The following is a 17,481-nucleotide window of genomic DNA, read 5'->3' on the forward strand; positions in this document are numbered from 1 at the left end:
ATCAACACTCACAAGTATAAAACTACTTTTTTAAAGTAATCATTTCTTACTTCAAGCATGAAAAAAAAAATCATGATGCCGAGCGCATATCATTATGTCAAGATAATGGCACTAACATTGACTTAGTTTAAGAATATTTTTCAACATATTGAGCAAAAAGGTCTTTTTTTTCTAACAAGAAAAGTCCACTTGTTATTAGTGAGAATATACTTATTTTAAGGTATTTTTGGGTTCATTGAGGTTAGCTAATTTTATTAGTTTTGAAAAGTCTTGACAGGTTGAATTTTCTTGTTCTATTGGCAGATAATGTTGCTGAGTTCAAATAAAATACCTCAAATTTTTGTATTTTTTTTCTTGTTTTTGAACACTGACTTTTGGCAGTGCACAAGCAAATGCCATGCATACTTGGTCAACAGCCATACAGGTCACGCTGAGGGTGGCCGTATAAACAACTTTAAAGGGGAACATTATCACCAGACCTATGTAAGCATCAATATATACCTTGATGTTGCAGAAAAAAGACCATATATTTTTTAAACCGATTTCCGAACTCTAAATGGGTGAATTTTGGCGAATTAAACGCCTTTCTATTATTCGCTCTCAGAGCGATGACATCACAACGTGACGTCACATCGGGAAGCAATCCGCCATTTCCTCACTTTCTTCGGTGTGTTGTCGGAGAGTGTAACAACACGAACAGGGACGGATTCAAGTTGCACCAGTGGCCCAAAGATGCGAAAGTGGCAAGAAATTGGACGAAATTTGTTCAAATACGAGGGTGTGGGGAAAGCCGACGAAATGGTCAGTCGTTTGTTCTGCACACTTTACCGACGAAAGCTATGCTACGACAGAGATGGCAAGAATGTGTGGATATCCTGCGACACTCAAAGCAGATGCATTTCCAACGATAAAGTCAAAGAAATCTGCCGCCAGACCCCCATTGAATCTGCCGGAGTGTGTGAGCAAATCAGGGACAAAGGCCCTCGGTAGCACGGCAAGCAATGGCGGCAGTTTGTTCCCGCAGACGAGCGAGCTAAACCCCCTGGATGTCTTGGCTCGCACCGTCCCTTATGCCACCGAAGATGATCAAGAGAAGAATATCGACCCTAGCTTCCCTGGCCTGCTGACATCAACTCCAAAACTGGACAGATCAGCTTTCAGGAAAAGAGAGCGGATGAGGGTATGTCTACAGAATATATTAATTGATGAACACTTTATTCATTACTCGCGGTTTTACGTAAATTATTATACATAAACTGTGTTTACCAATAATTTAGCTTAAAAACATTTATTTTTTTCAATCATTCGAGTACATTCGGGTAGTCTTGTGTAATGCAGTATTTTGTGTCTATTTAGGTATGGTTAACCTGAGTGCTGAAATCGTGGAAAAATATATGTTCTTAGCGCGCCTGAATTGGGCTGTCTGCACTCTCAAAGTGCATGTTGTTGCCAAATGTATTTCATATGCTGTAAACCTAGTTCATAGTTGTTAGTAATTATCTTATCAGACAGTGTTAAGCCGCTGAAATCCGAGTCTGAATCCGAGCTAATGTCGCTATACCTTGCTGTTCTATCTGCCATCTTTGTTTGTATTGGCATCACTGTGTGACGTCACAGGAAAATGAACGGGTGTGTATATAACGATGGTTAAAATCAGGCACTTTTAAGCTTTTTTTAGGGATATTGCGTGATGGGTAAAATTTTGAGAAAAACTTCGAAAAATAAAATAAGCCACTGGGAACTGATTTTTAATGGTTTAAACCCTTCTGAAATTGTGATAATGTTCCCCTTTAACACTGTTACAAATATGCCCCACACTGTGCACCCACACCAAACAAGAATGACACACACATTTCGGGAGAACATCCGCACCGTAACACAACATAAACACAACAGAACAATTACCCAGAACCCCTTGCAGCACTAACTATTCCGGGACGCTACAATATACACCTCCCCCTCCTCCCACCTCAACCTCCTCATGCATGTTCCAAATTCCAAGCTGCTGTTTTGAGGCATGTTAAAAAAAAAAAATGCACTTTGTGACTTCAATAATACATATGGCAGTGCCATGTTGGCATTTTTTTCCATAACTTGAGTTGATTTATTTTGGAAAACCTTGTTACATTGTTTAATGCATCCAGCGGGGGCATCGCAACAAAATTAGGCATAATAATGTGTTAATTCCACGACTGTATATATCGGTATCGGTTGATTTTGGAATCGGTAATTAAGAGTTGGACAATATTGGCAAAAAAGCCATTATCGGACATCTCTAGCTGTAATATAACAAGAAAAAAGTAAAGGGCTGTAAATAATTTCCGGATGCACCATATGCTCTTAGGTGCTTTCTCTATATTTTTCTCAGTGAGTGACGGGATGAAAAGAAAGGCCCGAACATCAAAGCCGCGCAAAGATCAGTTAGTCCGAGCGGCGCCGGATCACAGAGAAGTCTCAGAAGACAAGGAGCGGATCGGCGCTGATCTCTGAATTTTTCGGAAGCGCGCACTCTGTCGTTTCCCATCGCTACCTTTTGTCCTTCTTTCCTCCTCCTGAGTAGACCCGTCTGTCACAAAAGAAGAAGCTCTATTTTGGCTGAGCTGGCTGCCTCGCAGGTTACAGGAAGCCGGGGAGAGAGAGAGAGAGAGAGAGAGAGAGAGCTGACTCGTCCTCCAGCGAGCGCAGGGATTCTGGGCCCTCTTTTATCCTTCTCTTATTTGCATGCTGATGAAAATGCATGAGGGATGGGGCAAAGCAGGATGAGGGGTTTAACGTGGATAACGCCAGCCTGAGACAGAGGGAACAGTTTGTATCCACTTGTAAGGAACGCTATTTTATGGTGCGCCTGTGTAAGACCGGCAGAAGGTGTTCTTTGATCAACCCAAAGCGTTCCTCAACCCGCCCATTCTCCATCGTGAATGAAAATACAGAAAAGGAAGCGATGATGATGATGATGGACACACTCACCGTCCCACTCTGTTGGTATGCTGCCTTCCATGTATTCAAACGCTATCGGATTGAAGGCCTGCACCATCCTCTTGGCATGGACATGCCTCCCTGGAACAAAAAAAAAAAAAAAAAAAGATGAGCGGGGGACACGAGATGATGCAAAGCAGCACAAACAAACAACGATGCACACACACACACACACACACACACACACGCTACACAAAGCACCCCCCCTCTGTGGTACACACACATAAATACACGGAGGAATGACAGCGCTGTGACAGGCCATGGATGATTACCTCGTGGCCCCCGGGCCCTTCTCCTCAGATCTCGCTGAGTGGCTCCAAATCTGGGCTAAGCCTTTATGCAAATGAGGCTGCCTTTCACCCGACCCCTCCCTTTCGCCGCCGAACTCCACCAATGGCGGCGCGGCGGCTAACAATGCCCTCCAAAATCAACATCAAGCCGAGCGGGGGAGACAAAAGAGGTCAGATATCACAGAGAACAGGGGGAGGCGCGAGCCGCGTGGAATATTAAGCGCCGCTTTTGCGTATCGGCGGACGGCGCCGGGCTCGCTCGCGCCAATTATTTTGGTGGAAAATCCGCTGATTAGACAAGTTTGCGCTGGCTGCACAATGACATGGGAAAGGGGAATGGCGAAAGGGGTGGGATGAAAGAAAACGCCGTCGTGTGCACCGGCGCTTTGTTTTCTCCCAGCAGGTAAAGTGTCCGGCGGTAACTATGAGAAATGATGCGGGAGGAAGTAAGAGCAAGGGCGCCATGGGGAAGGGAGAGCGAGAGAGAGAGAGAGAGAGAGTGATGATGCATGGCAAACATGGCGAGGAGGAGGAGGAGAAATGGATGGGCAAGGAAAACAACACGCTCCAAAACACAGACTATCTGTCAGGATTCCATCAGCGCTGACTTGACGTGGACAAATGGAGGCGAGCGCTGGCGTGCAAAATGATGGCCCCAACGTTCGCCCCGCCGCCACGACAGATAGCTGTGGCGAGTAGGATAACTGAACGTATCGCTTTAGTACGATGTTATTTTTTTATTCGTATCTGACAAAAAAAAAAAAAGTTAAAGTACCAATGATTGTCACACACACACACTAAGTGTGGCGAAATGATTCTCTGCATTTGACCCATCACCTTTGATCACCCCCTGGGAGGTGAGGGGAGCAGTGAGCAGCAGCGGTGGCCGCGCCCGGGAATCACATTTGGTGATTCAACCCCCAATTCCGACCCTTGATACGGAGTGTCAAGCAGGGAGGTAATGGGTTGCATTTTTATAGTCTTTGGTAAAGTGCACCTCTCACATTTCAGCAAGGTGTTTTTCTGACAGTGTACTCTGTCAAGGGCAGGGGTCGGCAACCCAAAATGTTGAAAGAACCAAATTGGACCAAAAAAATAAATAAAAATCTGTCTCGAGCCGCAAACAACCTACTCAGTGGCCTAGTGGTTAGAGTGTCCGCCCTGAGATCGGTAGGTTGTGAGTTCAAACCCCGGCCGAGTCATACCAAAGACTATAAAAATGGCACCCATTACCTCCAGGCTTGGCACTCAGCATCAAGGGTTGGAATTGGGGGTTAAATCACCAAACGTGATTCCCGGGCGCGGCTACCGCTGCTGCTCACTGCTCCCCTCACTTCCCAGGGGGTGATAAAGGGTGATGGGTCAAACGCAGAGAATAATTTCACCACACCTAGTGTGTGTGTGACAATCATTGGTACTTTAACTTTAACTTAACATTTGAAGCCTTATATAAGTGTTATAATGAAGACAACACATGATGTACAGTAAGTGTCTATATTAGCTATAATAGCCTACTATCAAAATGACTATGTGTCGCGGGCTGATGCAAATCTTCGTTGACAGAAATGTTGAAAATTAATATTTATTCTACACATTTTTACAACATTCAAAATCATTAGTAAAATGAAGGCCTATCAGAGGGTGAGATAACTCCTGGAAATTATAGATGTGTGTGTCCAACTTAAAGAAAACGGCAGGCTGTCTTCTTCTAATGAAGTGAAGTGAATTATATTTATATTGCGCTTTTTCTCTGGTGACTTGAGGCAGTTTAATGTTGATTAACGTAGACCCTGACTTAAACAAGTTGAAAAACTTATTGGGGTGTTACCATTTAGTGGTCAATTGTACGGAATATGTACTGTACTGTGCAATCTACTAATAAAAGTTTCAATCAATCAATCAAAAAAAGCACTTTATATGTAGAAAGGTTTTGTTAAGAAACCATTCTGAGCCTTATCTTATTTAGTTTTTATTTTATCTATCTTGACCACATTAACCCTGGCAATGGACCCTGTGTGTATATGTATGTTATTGTTATGCTTAGCATTCATGACTGCCTGCTGTTGCACTCATCAGCCTAGTGGTGGCTCACATCCATCACACACACAGCTATTTCTATTTTTGGGCAGAATTATTGTAGTGTTCCCAATGTTAAAAGGATAAAGCCATTGTTTACAAATTTGGTAAATAAAGAACCAAAAAATGTATATTTTGTTGTTTTCTTACTGTACCGAAAATGAACCGAACGGTGACCTCTAAACCGAAATTTTTGTGTACCGTTACACCCTTCCTGTTTGGTATGTTGTGCTAGGATCCTGTTAGCACTAAATAAAACACATTTTATTCTATTTCGTTCTAATAAAAACCGGACAAATACTGAGCACTGCCATATCAACATCAATGGGCAGGAAATACAGAGAGTGTACTCCACAAAATTCCTGGGGGTCATCATTGACGAATACCTCAATTTCAAATGTCACATTAGCCATCTGTTAAAGGGGAACATTATCACCAGACCTATGTAAGCGTCAATATATACCTTGATGTTGCAGAAAAAAGACCATATATTTTTTTAACCGATTTCCGAACTCTAAATGGGTGAATTTTGGCGAATTAAACGCCTTTCTATTATTCGCTCTCGGCGCGATGACGTCACAATGTGACGTCACATCGGGAAGCAATCCGCCATTTTCTCAAACACCGAGTCAAATCAGCTCTGTTATTTTCCGTTTTTTCAACTGTTTTCCGTACCTTGGAGACATCATGCCTCGTCGGTGTGTTGTCGGAGGGTGTAACAACACGAACAGGGACGGATTCAAGTTGCACCAGTGGCCCAAAGATGCGAAAGTGGCAAGAAATTGGACGTTTGTTCCGCACACTTTACCGACGAAAGCTATGCTACGACAGAGATGGCAAGAATGTGTGGATATCCTGCGACACTCAAAGCAGATGCATTTCCAACGATAACGTCAAAGAAATCTGCCGCCAGACCCCCATTGAATCTGCCGGAGTGTGTGAGCAAATCAGGGACAAAGGCCCTCGGTAGCACGGCAAGCAATGGCGGCAGTTTGTTCCCGCAGACGAGCGAGCTAAACCCCCTGGATGTCTTGGCTCACACCGTCCCTTATGCCACCGAAGATGATCAAGAGAAGAATATCGACCCTAGCTTCCCTGGCCTGCTGACATCAACTCCAAAACTGGACAGATCAGCTTTCAGGAAAAGAGAGCGGATGAGGGTATGTCTACAGAATATATTCATTGATGAAAATTGGGCTGTCTGCACTCTCAAAGTGCATGTTGTTGCCAAATGTATTTCATATGCTGTAAACCTAGTTCATAGTTGTTAGTTTCCTTTAATGCCAAACAAACACATACCAATCGTTGGTTAGAAGGCGATCGCCGAATTCGTCCTCGCTTTCTCCCGTGTCGCTGGCTGTCGTGTCGTTTTTGTCGTTTTCGCTTGCATACGGTTCAAACCGATATGGCTCAATAGCTTCAGTTTCTTCTTCAATTTCGTTTTCGCTACCTGCCTCCACACTACAACCATCCGTTTCAATACATGCGTAATCTGTTGAATCGCTTAAGCCGCTGAAATCCGAGTCTGAATCCGAGCTAATGTCGCTATAGCTTGCTGTTCTTTCCGCCATGTTTGTTTGTGTTGGCATCACTATGTGACGTCACAGGAAAATAGACGGGTATATATAACGATGGTTAAAATCAGGCACTTTGAAGCTTTTTTAGGGATATTGCGTGATGGGTAAAATTTTGAAAAAAACTTCGAAAAATAAAATAAGCCACTGGGAACTGATTTTTAATGGTTTTAACCCTTCTGAAATTGTGATAATGTTCCCCTTTAAACAAATTATCCAAATAAGTTGGCCTGTTCTTTCACCTTCGTCATTATCTTCTTCTTTATGCTCTACTGACCCTATATAAAACTCTCTTTGAACCACATCTAAACTACTGTAATGTCATCTGGTGTAACACCTTCCCTACCTACCTTCACAAATTAGAATCCATGCAAAAGAAAATCATAGGGGCCCTGTCATGGTCCAAGTTTAATGCCCCCACTCCACATCTATTCCATAATTATCATCTCTTAAGACTGACAAGAGTTCAATATTTATCAAAATGCTTGTTTAACCTATCAAGTCATTTACAGGCTGAATCTTGGGCTCTGTAGCTTGGTTCCTATCTACCACCCCCAGCATGCCCACAACACTCGTAACTTAGATCTGATATCAGGTAAACATCGTCTACTGGCTTGTACCGCTCAAAGTGTTGTATGCAGGGGACCAAAGATTTGGAACCAGCTCAATGAGAGCCTCAAGATGCTGTATCCATTCTCCAGCTTCAAAAAGAAACTGAAAACTTACCTATTAACCACCTATCTCTAATGCCTCATGTGGGGTAGACTACTGTTGGGTTTTGCATGGTTGAATGAATGTATGTATGTATGTGTATGCTTGCTTTAGTACTATTATCTTGTGTTTATCATATAGCGTTGTTGTTGTTTGTTGTTGTTGTTGTGCTTGCTACCATGTTTCATCATTCCATGTACATACTGTCCTCTGGACCCCCTGTCAAAAGCTTCTTCTAGCTTATTTGGGGGACCCTTTCATGTACCAACATCTTTAAATGATGATATTCACTACTATTGTAATTGTTATATGGTATTGTGAATAAACTGAATGAAGTATAAATGCTTTAGTATGTAATATCGGAAATGATCGGTATCGTTTTTTTTTTATTATCGGTATCGTTTAAAAAAAAAAGTATTTTATTTTTTTATTAAATCAACATAAAAAACACAAGATACACTTACCATTAGTACACCAACCCAAAAAACCTCCCTCCCTCATTTACACTCATTCACACTCGTTCACACAAAAGGGTTGATTCTTTCTGTTATTAATATTCTGGTTCCTACATTATATATCAATATATATCAATACAGTCTGCAGGAATACAGTCCGTAAGCACACATGATTGTGCGTGCTGCTGGTCCACTAATAGTACTAACCTTTAACAGTTAATTTTACTCATTTTCATTAATTACTAGTTTCTATGTAACTGTTTCTATATTTTTTTTTTACTTTCTTTTTTATTCAAGGAAATGTTTTTAATTTATTTCTCTTATTTTTTTTTTTTTTTAAAAAGGACCTTATCTTCACCATACCTGGTTGTCCAAATTAGGCAAAATAATGTGTTAATTCCACGACTGTATATATTGGTATCGGTTGATATCGGTATCAGTAATCAAGGGTTTGGTCAATATCGGAATATTGGCAAAAAGCCATTATCGGACATCCCTAGTTAGCACAGTAAGTACAGTAGTAATCAGGTCAGCCAATTAGGCTAGTATCTGTCATAGTTCCCTCTAGATCGTCTCTACAGGGCCTGGCCCATCTATACAGCTCTCGCCTTGATACACAGGTCTGGAAAAAAACAAGAAAAACACTTTCTTCGAAGAAATCAACTCCCACCTCTTCCATGTTTGCAGCAAACAAAAGGCGGTGTTCTCCAGGCACGGCGAACAAATACATTTAGCGGGTATGCTTATTACCGGTATACATTATCCATATTTGCAGTGGGTGCGGGTGGCGGCGGTACAACAGCCCCCACAAGAAACATGTCGAGCTCGTAAGCACCTTCGCCGACTACATCACTTTCCTCGCCGACACGCTTTCTGCCCGTCTCGTTACTTTTGCAGCGTGACTAAACCTTTTTCCACCGCTGCAGCCTTTATCCCCGGATTTGAATAACACATACAGTATGTACATATATTTAGGGAACACAGCTGATCCTCCCACCACATACACACTAAGAGGGGAGGAGGAGGATAGACTAGGGGGTTGCACGGTTGGTAACCTCTCATCTAGGACAAATGCACAAAACACGCACTCAGGCCTTGGTTACAGAATGACTACTGGAAATGACGCAATGGAACGCGTTCGTCGTCGAAATCGGTTATCCCCAAACTGTGTGGTGCATGTACCTCTTGTGGTACGCGGGATCCATGTGGTGGTACTCCAAAGAACCACTTGATTAAAGTTCAGTCTTGTATTTTCTCATATTCAAACACAGTGTTACGGTTTACACCAGTGACGTGCGGTCACTAGAGGCAGGTGAGGCTCTGCCTCACCTGCCATCATGGAAAGAAAAAAAAAGTAAATAAAAAACCCAAATTAATTAAATTGTTATATGTATTCAGTGATTATACTATAAAGTTATTTTCCATTTAACTTCACCAGTTTTCGATTATTTTTATTCAAAATCGCTGAATTTTCACATTTGCCGTTTAAATACTGAGAAGAGACGGTGCGGTGAACAGCAGCCAGTTGAGGCACGTCACTGCGTTGTGCCTCACCATGGATTGCGGACTCGGCTAACTGCTGGCCTGCTGTGCAGTGAGACCGTGTTGCTATATGAACTATATTATACATTTCCATAGTTTAGTTAGCTGAGGTATATAATGTACAGTGTATTTTGTCAACATCTGTATGTGTGTAACGTATTTCTTGTGCTGAGCGATCATAAAACGGCTGCAAAAGACGCACTGGCTGAGGCTCACAGTAATCCCGCCTCCAGCACACCCGCCGTAGAATGCACCCCCTGGCGGGAGTGTTATATCAACTAAAGCCCACACTTAAACTTTTCACGTGCAAGATTGAATCTATTTAAAAAAGTTATTTCATAAGAAGCCAAAAAGTGCAAAAAAAATAATGTTCGTGTTGGACGAGTTGTGAATGACTGCAGGGCCACAACATTAGGTACACCTGCAGACTGCAGGTGTACCTAATTCACAACTCCTCCAACACGAACATTATTGTTTTTGCACTTTTTGGCTTCTTATTAAATAACTTTTGTAACCTATTTTTATGGGCTTTCCTCTTTGGGATGTTAAGTTCCTGTTATGCGCTGTTATACAGTATATGACTTGAGCTCTTATTTTGAAGGCGCTAAGAGCGAAAGTGATGACACGTTGGAGTGGAGCGGAGGTTTTTGAAAGAATGTAAATAAAGTGGTCCTCGTGTAAACTGGAGCCTCCGTGTTTGTTATTTTGTAGTTTCATACAGTATAGGCGACATTTATAAACCCTCGGTTACACTTTTTTAAATAGATTCAATCTTGCACGTGGAAAGTTTAAGTGAGGGCTTTAGTTAATGTAACACTCCCGTCAGGGGGTGCATTAATCCAGCACAACAGCGGCGCATGGACTTCATTTATAAGTAAAGGTAAGACCATAATAATGTTTTTTTTATTAAATGTGCTTTTGTGTGTGCTACAGTTTGTATGTGTAAAGTTAAAGTTAAGTTAAAGTACCAATGATTGTCACACACACACTAGGTGTAATGAAATTTGTCCTCTGCATTTGACCCATCCCCTTGTTCACCCCCTGGGAGGTGAGGGGAGCAGTGGGCAGCAGCGACGCCGCGCCCGGGAATCATTTTTGGTGATTTAACCCCCAATTCCAACCCTTGATGCTGAGTGCCAAGCAGGGAAGAATGCTGGTATGAGCTTTTAAACATAACCCGTTAACTGCTGCCAATCAAATGGTGAATAAGATACTCTTTAGGGTTCATATGTTTGTAAATCTGACTGTGATGAAGTCAGTGCCTCACCAGCCATCAACCTCACCGCACGTTACTGGTTTACACTGTGTCTTTAATGAATACTGTAAATTATGGTTTATAAGCCGCTACTTTGTTCCAACGCTTTGAACCCTGCGGCTTATAAAACGGTGCAGCTAATAGTTAAAAAAACAACAACCTTCCATCCATCCATTTTATACCGCTTGTCCCTTTCGGGGTCGCGGGGGGTGCTGGAGCCTATCTCAGCTGCATTCGGGCGGAAGGCGGGGTACACCCTGGACCAGTCGCCACCTCATCACAGGGCCAACACAGGTAGACAGACAACATTCACACTCACATTCACACACTAGGGCCAATTTAGTGTTGCCAATCAACCTATCCCCAATGTTTTTGCAAAATCACTAAAAAGGTGTGTTATTGTTCGTACTATAGCGCAGTCTTGTGGAGGAGTTCGCTCACAGCGAATGCTGCCGTGCCCTTCTGTTTAGAGGTTTAAACTGCAAGTACAATTGCAGTTCTGTCTTCTAATCGTCCATAGCGTTTCTACTCGTATGGATTTGTGGAGGTCTTGCTCCTCCGGGTTCTCTGGACCGCCAATGACGGACATGACAGCCGTGTTCATCTTTGTGAACAATGATTTATTTTTCAAAACGTTGTGCTTTTCAGCCATGTTAAAGTTTCTCTCGCTCGTTCTCCACCATCAACAACCCCCTCTCCTTCCCGACTGCTGCCTTTAACAGAGCGACAGGTGATCAGACAAACACTCACAGCTGTGTCATCTACGCACCTGTCACTAATCTCGATGCCGATCCTGACACACCCTGCTTCGCTGCAGGTCCGCGGGCCGCGCCCCCCCCACAGGATTCTTCAGTCATTTCATCAAGCAATGTTTACAAGTTTTACAATATATCTAAAACTATTCATACTTACTAAACCGTCCCATGTGTTTTGTCTGTAGGAGTGTACATGCTATCGTAATGTCATGAAGCTAACACGTTTACAAGTGTCTGTGTTAGTATTATTAACTTACAATGACATTTTTTGTATTGTAAGATATCGTAAGTACATTTTGTATCGCTTCAGCTAGTGGGCTCAAAACGATGACAACTGCTTTGTTTGATTAACCGTTTTACTGCCGCGTTACAGACACTGTTTGGAAACATTTAAGGTGTTGGAATAATTGTATCTAAGTTATCACAAAACTTTGTGTTTCAATGAGTTCCCGGCGAAAAGACAAAAGCTGTTTTTAAACCTACCAAGAAGGCGGCTTGTAAAACTCCACTGTGTAGGATGGGAAGCAACATGAAGGTGTTCTGTTTCTTTCATGTATTGTAATCAACAGAAATATATTGTTTTGACGAGAGAACTACAAAGCGAAGAGGAAGCAGGACCAGACTCTCCTCCAGGGACCTCTTCTTTGAACTGATTTACGACCTTTTCTTTGAACTGTTCAGTAACCAAAGGCAATGGCTGTTTACGACCCCCGTCCCTTAGAAACAGATGTTGCCATGTAATCAGGGAAAGTCGAAATAAAAGAGGAGGCAAACAATCTTTCGCCAGAGCGTGCTGGGAGACTGTACAAGAGTACAGTCCAGACGTATCTCCTCAATTGAGCCAAATTTAATTCTGTCTCTGTATAATTATTCGCTTCTTGTCTTGTTTAATAGATGTCATCATTGTTTGAACCTGACCTAAGGTACTGTATGTAAATAAACATTTACAAACTATTTCTGTGTTAATACCTAATTCCACTACAAAAATATATCGGCGGCTTATATAGGGAAAAATATTTTTTTGCTCTAAATTTCAGTGGGTGCGGCTTATATACAGTTGCGCTCTGTAGTCCATAAAATACGGTACTGAGGCCAACTACGCTACTGTATTTTAATGTTGATCATTATGGTGTTACTTGGAGAGCCACTTTTTTCTGAGTTGGTACTTGGTGAAAAATGTTTGAGAACCACTGGTTAAAATGATCAAAAATATTACACAGTTTATACCCACTGGCACAAATAACCACCAGAATGCTTAGCACGTTTGTTTTTGTAGAACTGGATAACATATATACTAATGTTGTCCCGATACCAAAATTTTGGTACTGGTACCAAATGTATTTCGATACTTTTCGGTACTTTTTGATACTTTTCTAAATAAAGGGACAACAAAATTTTTTTATTATTGGCTTTATTTTAACTTAAAACCTTACAGTACATTAAACATATGTTTCTTATTGCAAGTTTGTCCTTAAATAAAAATAGTGAACATACAAGACTACTTGTCTTTTATTAGTAAGTAAGCAAACAAAGGCTCCTAATTTAGCTGCTGACATATGCAGTAACATATTGTGTCATTTATCATTCTAATATTTTGTCAAAATTATTAAGGACAAGTGGTAGAAAATGAATTATTAATCTACGTGTTCATTTACTGTTAATATCTGTTTACTTTCTCTTTTAAAATGTACTAATCACTTATTCTTCTTTTGTTTGGATGCTTTACATTAGTTTTGGACGATACCACAAATTTGGGTATCAATCCGATACCAAGCAGCTACAGGATCATACATTGCTCATATTCAAAGTCCTCATGTGTCCAGGGACATACACTATATTGCCAAAGGTATTTGGCCACCTGCCTTAACTCACATATGAACTTGAAGTGCCATCCCATTCCTAACCCAGAGGGTTCAATATGATGCCGGTCCACCTTTTGCAGCTATTACAGCTTCAACTCTCCTGGGAAGGCTGTCCACAAGGTTGAGGAGTGTGTTTATAGGAATTTTCGACCATTCTTCCAAAAGCACATGGGTGAAGTCACACACTGATGTTGGTCGAGAAGGCCTGGCTCTCAGTCTCCGTTCTAATTCATCCCAAAGGTGTTCTATCGGGTTCAGGTCAGGACTCTGTGCAGGCCAGTCAAGTTCATCCACACCAGACTCTGTCATTCATGTCTTTATGGACCTTGCTTTGTGCACTGGTGCACAGTCATGTTGGAAGAGAAAGGGGCTCGCTCCAAACTGTTCCCACAAGGTTGGGAGCATGGAATTGTCCAAAATGTTTTGGTATCCTGGAGCATTCAAAAAGTTATTTTCACTGAAACTCAGGGGCCAAGCCCAACTCCTGAAAAACAACCCCACACCATAATTCCTCCTCCACCAAATTTCACACTCAGCACAATGCAGTCCGAAATGTACCGTTCTCCTGGCAACCTCCAAACCCAGACTCTTCCTGAGGGCACTTCAGTGTTATAGCTTCACCTTTATCGTTAGTTTTTAAGCCAAAATGTGTCGGTCTACACACTGTGTCTGCTTGTAAGCTGTTGAACATGCTCATCTTCTCGTAAAACCAACAATGCTACGACGTTACGACGACTGGGGGGCGGGGGACCGGTACTTTTTAGAGGCAGTATAGTACCAAATATGATTCGTTCTATACCAATACCGTACAACCCTAGTATACACTTATGTTTAAAGCTTATGAGGAAGTAAGGTGTGTATTTATTATTGGCACAGTAGCAGTCAAAAGTTTGGGGATGGTTTCCCAAGCCACAAAATGAAACTTTTGACTAGAAATATGTGAAAATGTATTATTATAATTAGTACATGTCAGCCTAGGACAGGGGTCGGCAACCCGCGGCTCCGGAGCCGCATGCGGCTCTTTGATCACTCTGATGTGGCTCAGCTGCATACTTGCCGACCCCCCCCGATTTTCCCGGGAGACTTCAGGATTTCAGTGCCTCTCGCAGAAAACTCCCGGGATTAATATTCTCCGATTTTTACCCTTACAATAATAATAAGGGCATGCCATGATGGTGCAGCATTTAGCACTCTCTGCAATCTGTATAAACATTGTGCCAGCCCAGCCTCTTGTTTTATGCATTTTTTGCTTGCACACGTAAGTGACAGCAAGGCATACTTGGTCAACAGCCACACAAGTTACACTGACGGTGGCCATATAAAACAACTTTAACACTCTTACTAATAATGCGCCACACTTTGAACCAAAACCAAACAAGAATGACAAACACATTTCGGGAGAACATCTGCACCTTAACACAACATAAACACAACAGAACAAATACCCAGAATCCCATGCAGCCCTGACTCTTCCGGGCTACATTATACACCCCTGCTACCACCAAACCCCGCCCCCACCCCAACCCTGCTCCCTCACACATCAACCCCCCCTCTGTGCGTCGGTTGAGGTGGGCGGGGTTTGGTAGCGGGGGTGTATAATGTAGCCCGGAAGAGTTAGGGCTGCATGGGATTCTGGGTATTTGTTCTGTTGTGTTTATGTTGTGTTACGGTGCAGATGTTCTCCCGAAATGTGTTTGTCATTCTTGTTTGGCGTGGGTTCACAGTGTGGCGCATTATTAGTAAGAGTGTTAAAGTTGTTTATGCAGTCACCGTCAGTGTAACCTGTGTGGTTGTTGACCAAGTATGCCTTGCTGTCACTTACGTGAGCAAGCGGAAGCCCACACAACGAGTGGCTGATCAGGCACGCTGATTGTAGTGGGTGCTATATGCTGTACCATCTCGGCACGCATGACGATGACAATCACCATTCATATAAAACCCGCGTGCCGCACCAGCATTCAAATTCCATATTAAGGTGTGGGCAGCGTGTCTGAGACCCCTGGTTGATACATAGCACAAAGCAAAAAAAAAAACTTTGTATGCAGTGTTATTTCATTTTAAATTTCAAAAAAAATTTGCGGCTCCCATTGTTTTCTATAATTTGTGAAACTGATCAAAGTGGCTCTTTGACTGGTAAAGGTTGCCGACCCCTGGCCTAGGACTACAGGGATGTGCATGGTTTACATTTTAAAAGTTACTAGTACCAAATTGGTACCAGTAGTCTTAACTAGTGCTTTTTAAAAAATGGAAACATACACAAATTTGACAAAAAAACGTCACCTTAAAAAATAAGTAGAATATTCTTGGGTGCAGAAAAATATCGTTTTTTGAGTGAGAGATAAGAGACACCTCTCACTCTGCTGACAGTTTCGGCTGACACTTCAGCCTACGTCAAGAGCTGTCTCAGAGCTTCCTGCTGTGACGTGTCTCAAAACAGTTGGTCGGGTTGGGGAACTTTATTTCGAAAGTTTCTCCCAGCCTTGGCATCGCCGATGAAGAACAGTGTGCCTTGAGTACCGAAGCATGCATGCCCACCTCATCCCTGTTGATGGCATTGGTCCCTCACCTCCTGATGGCCAGGTTTGATTGATTGATTGATTGATTGATTGAAACTTTTATTAGTAGATTGCACAGTACAGTACATATTTTGTACAATTGACCACTAACTGGCAACACCCACGTTAATCAATTCATGGTACAAATATATACTATCAGCATAATACAGTCATCACACAAGTTAATCATCAGAGTATATACATTGAATTATTTACATTATTTATAATCCGGGGGGTGGGATGCGGAGGGGTTGGGGCGGGGGGGTTAGGTTTGGCTGCTATCAACACTTCAGTCATCAACAATTATATCATGTGAGAAATGGACATTGTAACAATGTAGGCCTGACTTGGTAGGATACGTACAGCGAGCAGTGAACATAGTGAGCTCAGAAAGCATAAGAACAAGTATATACATTTGATTATTTACATTTGATTATTTACAATCCGGGGAGGTGGGATGTGGTGGGGGGAGGGTGTTAGTCTAGGGTTGTAGTTGCCTGGAGGTGTTCTTTTAGTGCGGTTTTGAAGGAGGATAGAGATGCACTTTCTTTTACACCTGTTGGGAGTGAAGTTAGGGAACTTTATTTTGAAAGTATCCTGGCCTGGCCAGTGGTTTTTAGACATGTCACACCAGGACAAAGGCTGACAAAAGGCTAGTGTGTCAGCCGAAACTGTCAGCAGGTAAAAGTCGTTTCTCATTCAAAAACATGCAACACACAAAAATCTTGTACCTTCTTCTATAATATAAATAGAATGATAACTAAGTAATACTAATACGTAACACAGAGAATGCAAAAAAACGACCTGCTTGAGTTGTTACGTTGATGCTCACAATTCCAGGGTTTGTGATTTCGCGAATGCATCTTGCTGGTCGTATCTTTTTAGTTTTGCGTCAGTCAGGACGCTATATTACTTACAAAACGTTACTTGTACAAAATTACTGCCAAGCACTTTTTGCATTCATTTTATCTCCAAACTGAGGCTCAGATAGAATCATCTTTTGTGATTACTACCGTTTGCATCAGCACCGGTGGCATAATGGAACCGAGTTCCGGTACCCATCCCTACTCATAAGACTGACAAAACATCCATCCATCCATCCATTTTCTACCGCTTATTCCCTACGGGGTCGCGGGGGGCGCTGGAACCTATCTCAGCTACAATCGGGCGGAAGGCGGGGTACACCCAGGACAAGTCACCACCTCATCGCAGAACCAACACAGATAGACAGACAACATTCACACTCACAATGATGGTCTTTTCCATTTTTTTTTACCATATTTTTATTTTTGGTGATAATTTTTTTTGTAATTGATTCTCAATGGATTAACAACAAAAATATTCAAATAATTACTTTTTATTCCTTATTTTTGTTCTTAACACTATGATACGTTTATTTCCTAATTATTAATGATTTAATTTAATTATTT

The 17,481-nt window shown here is 42.0% G+C and overlaps 1 protein-coding gene across 1 annotated transcript in view; it reads right to left on the reverse strand.

Moving 5' to 3' along the window:
* The window catches only part of ndufaf2 (NADH:ubiquinone oxidoreductase complex assembly factor 2), a 64,032-nt gene that overhangs the window by 9,655 nt on the left and 36,896 nt on the right, over positions 1–17,481 (reverse strand). Inside the window, exon 2 of the mRNA XM_061928998.1 lies at positions 2,968–3,057. Within this exon, the coding sequence (XP_061784982.1) occupies positions 2,968–3,057 (90 nt within the window). The remainder of the gene's footprint in view (positions 1–2,967; positions 3,058–17,481) is intronic.

This window comes from Nerophis lumbriciformis, linkage group LG33 (genome assembly GCF_033978685.3).
Source record: "Nerophis lumbriciformis linkage group LG33, RoL_Nlum_v2.1, whole genome shotgun sequence".
NCBI lineage: Eukaryota > Metazoa > Chordata > Actinopteri > Syngnathiformes > Syngnathidae > Nerophis > Nerophis lumbriciformis.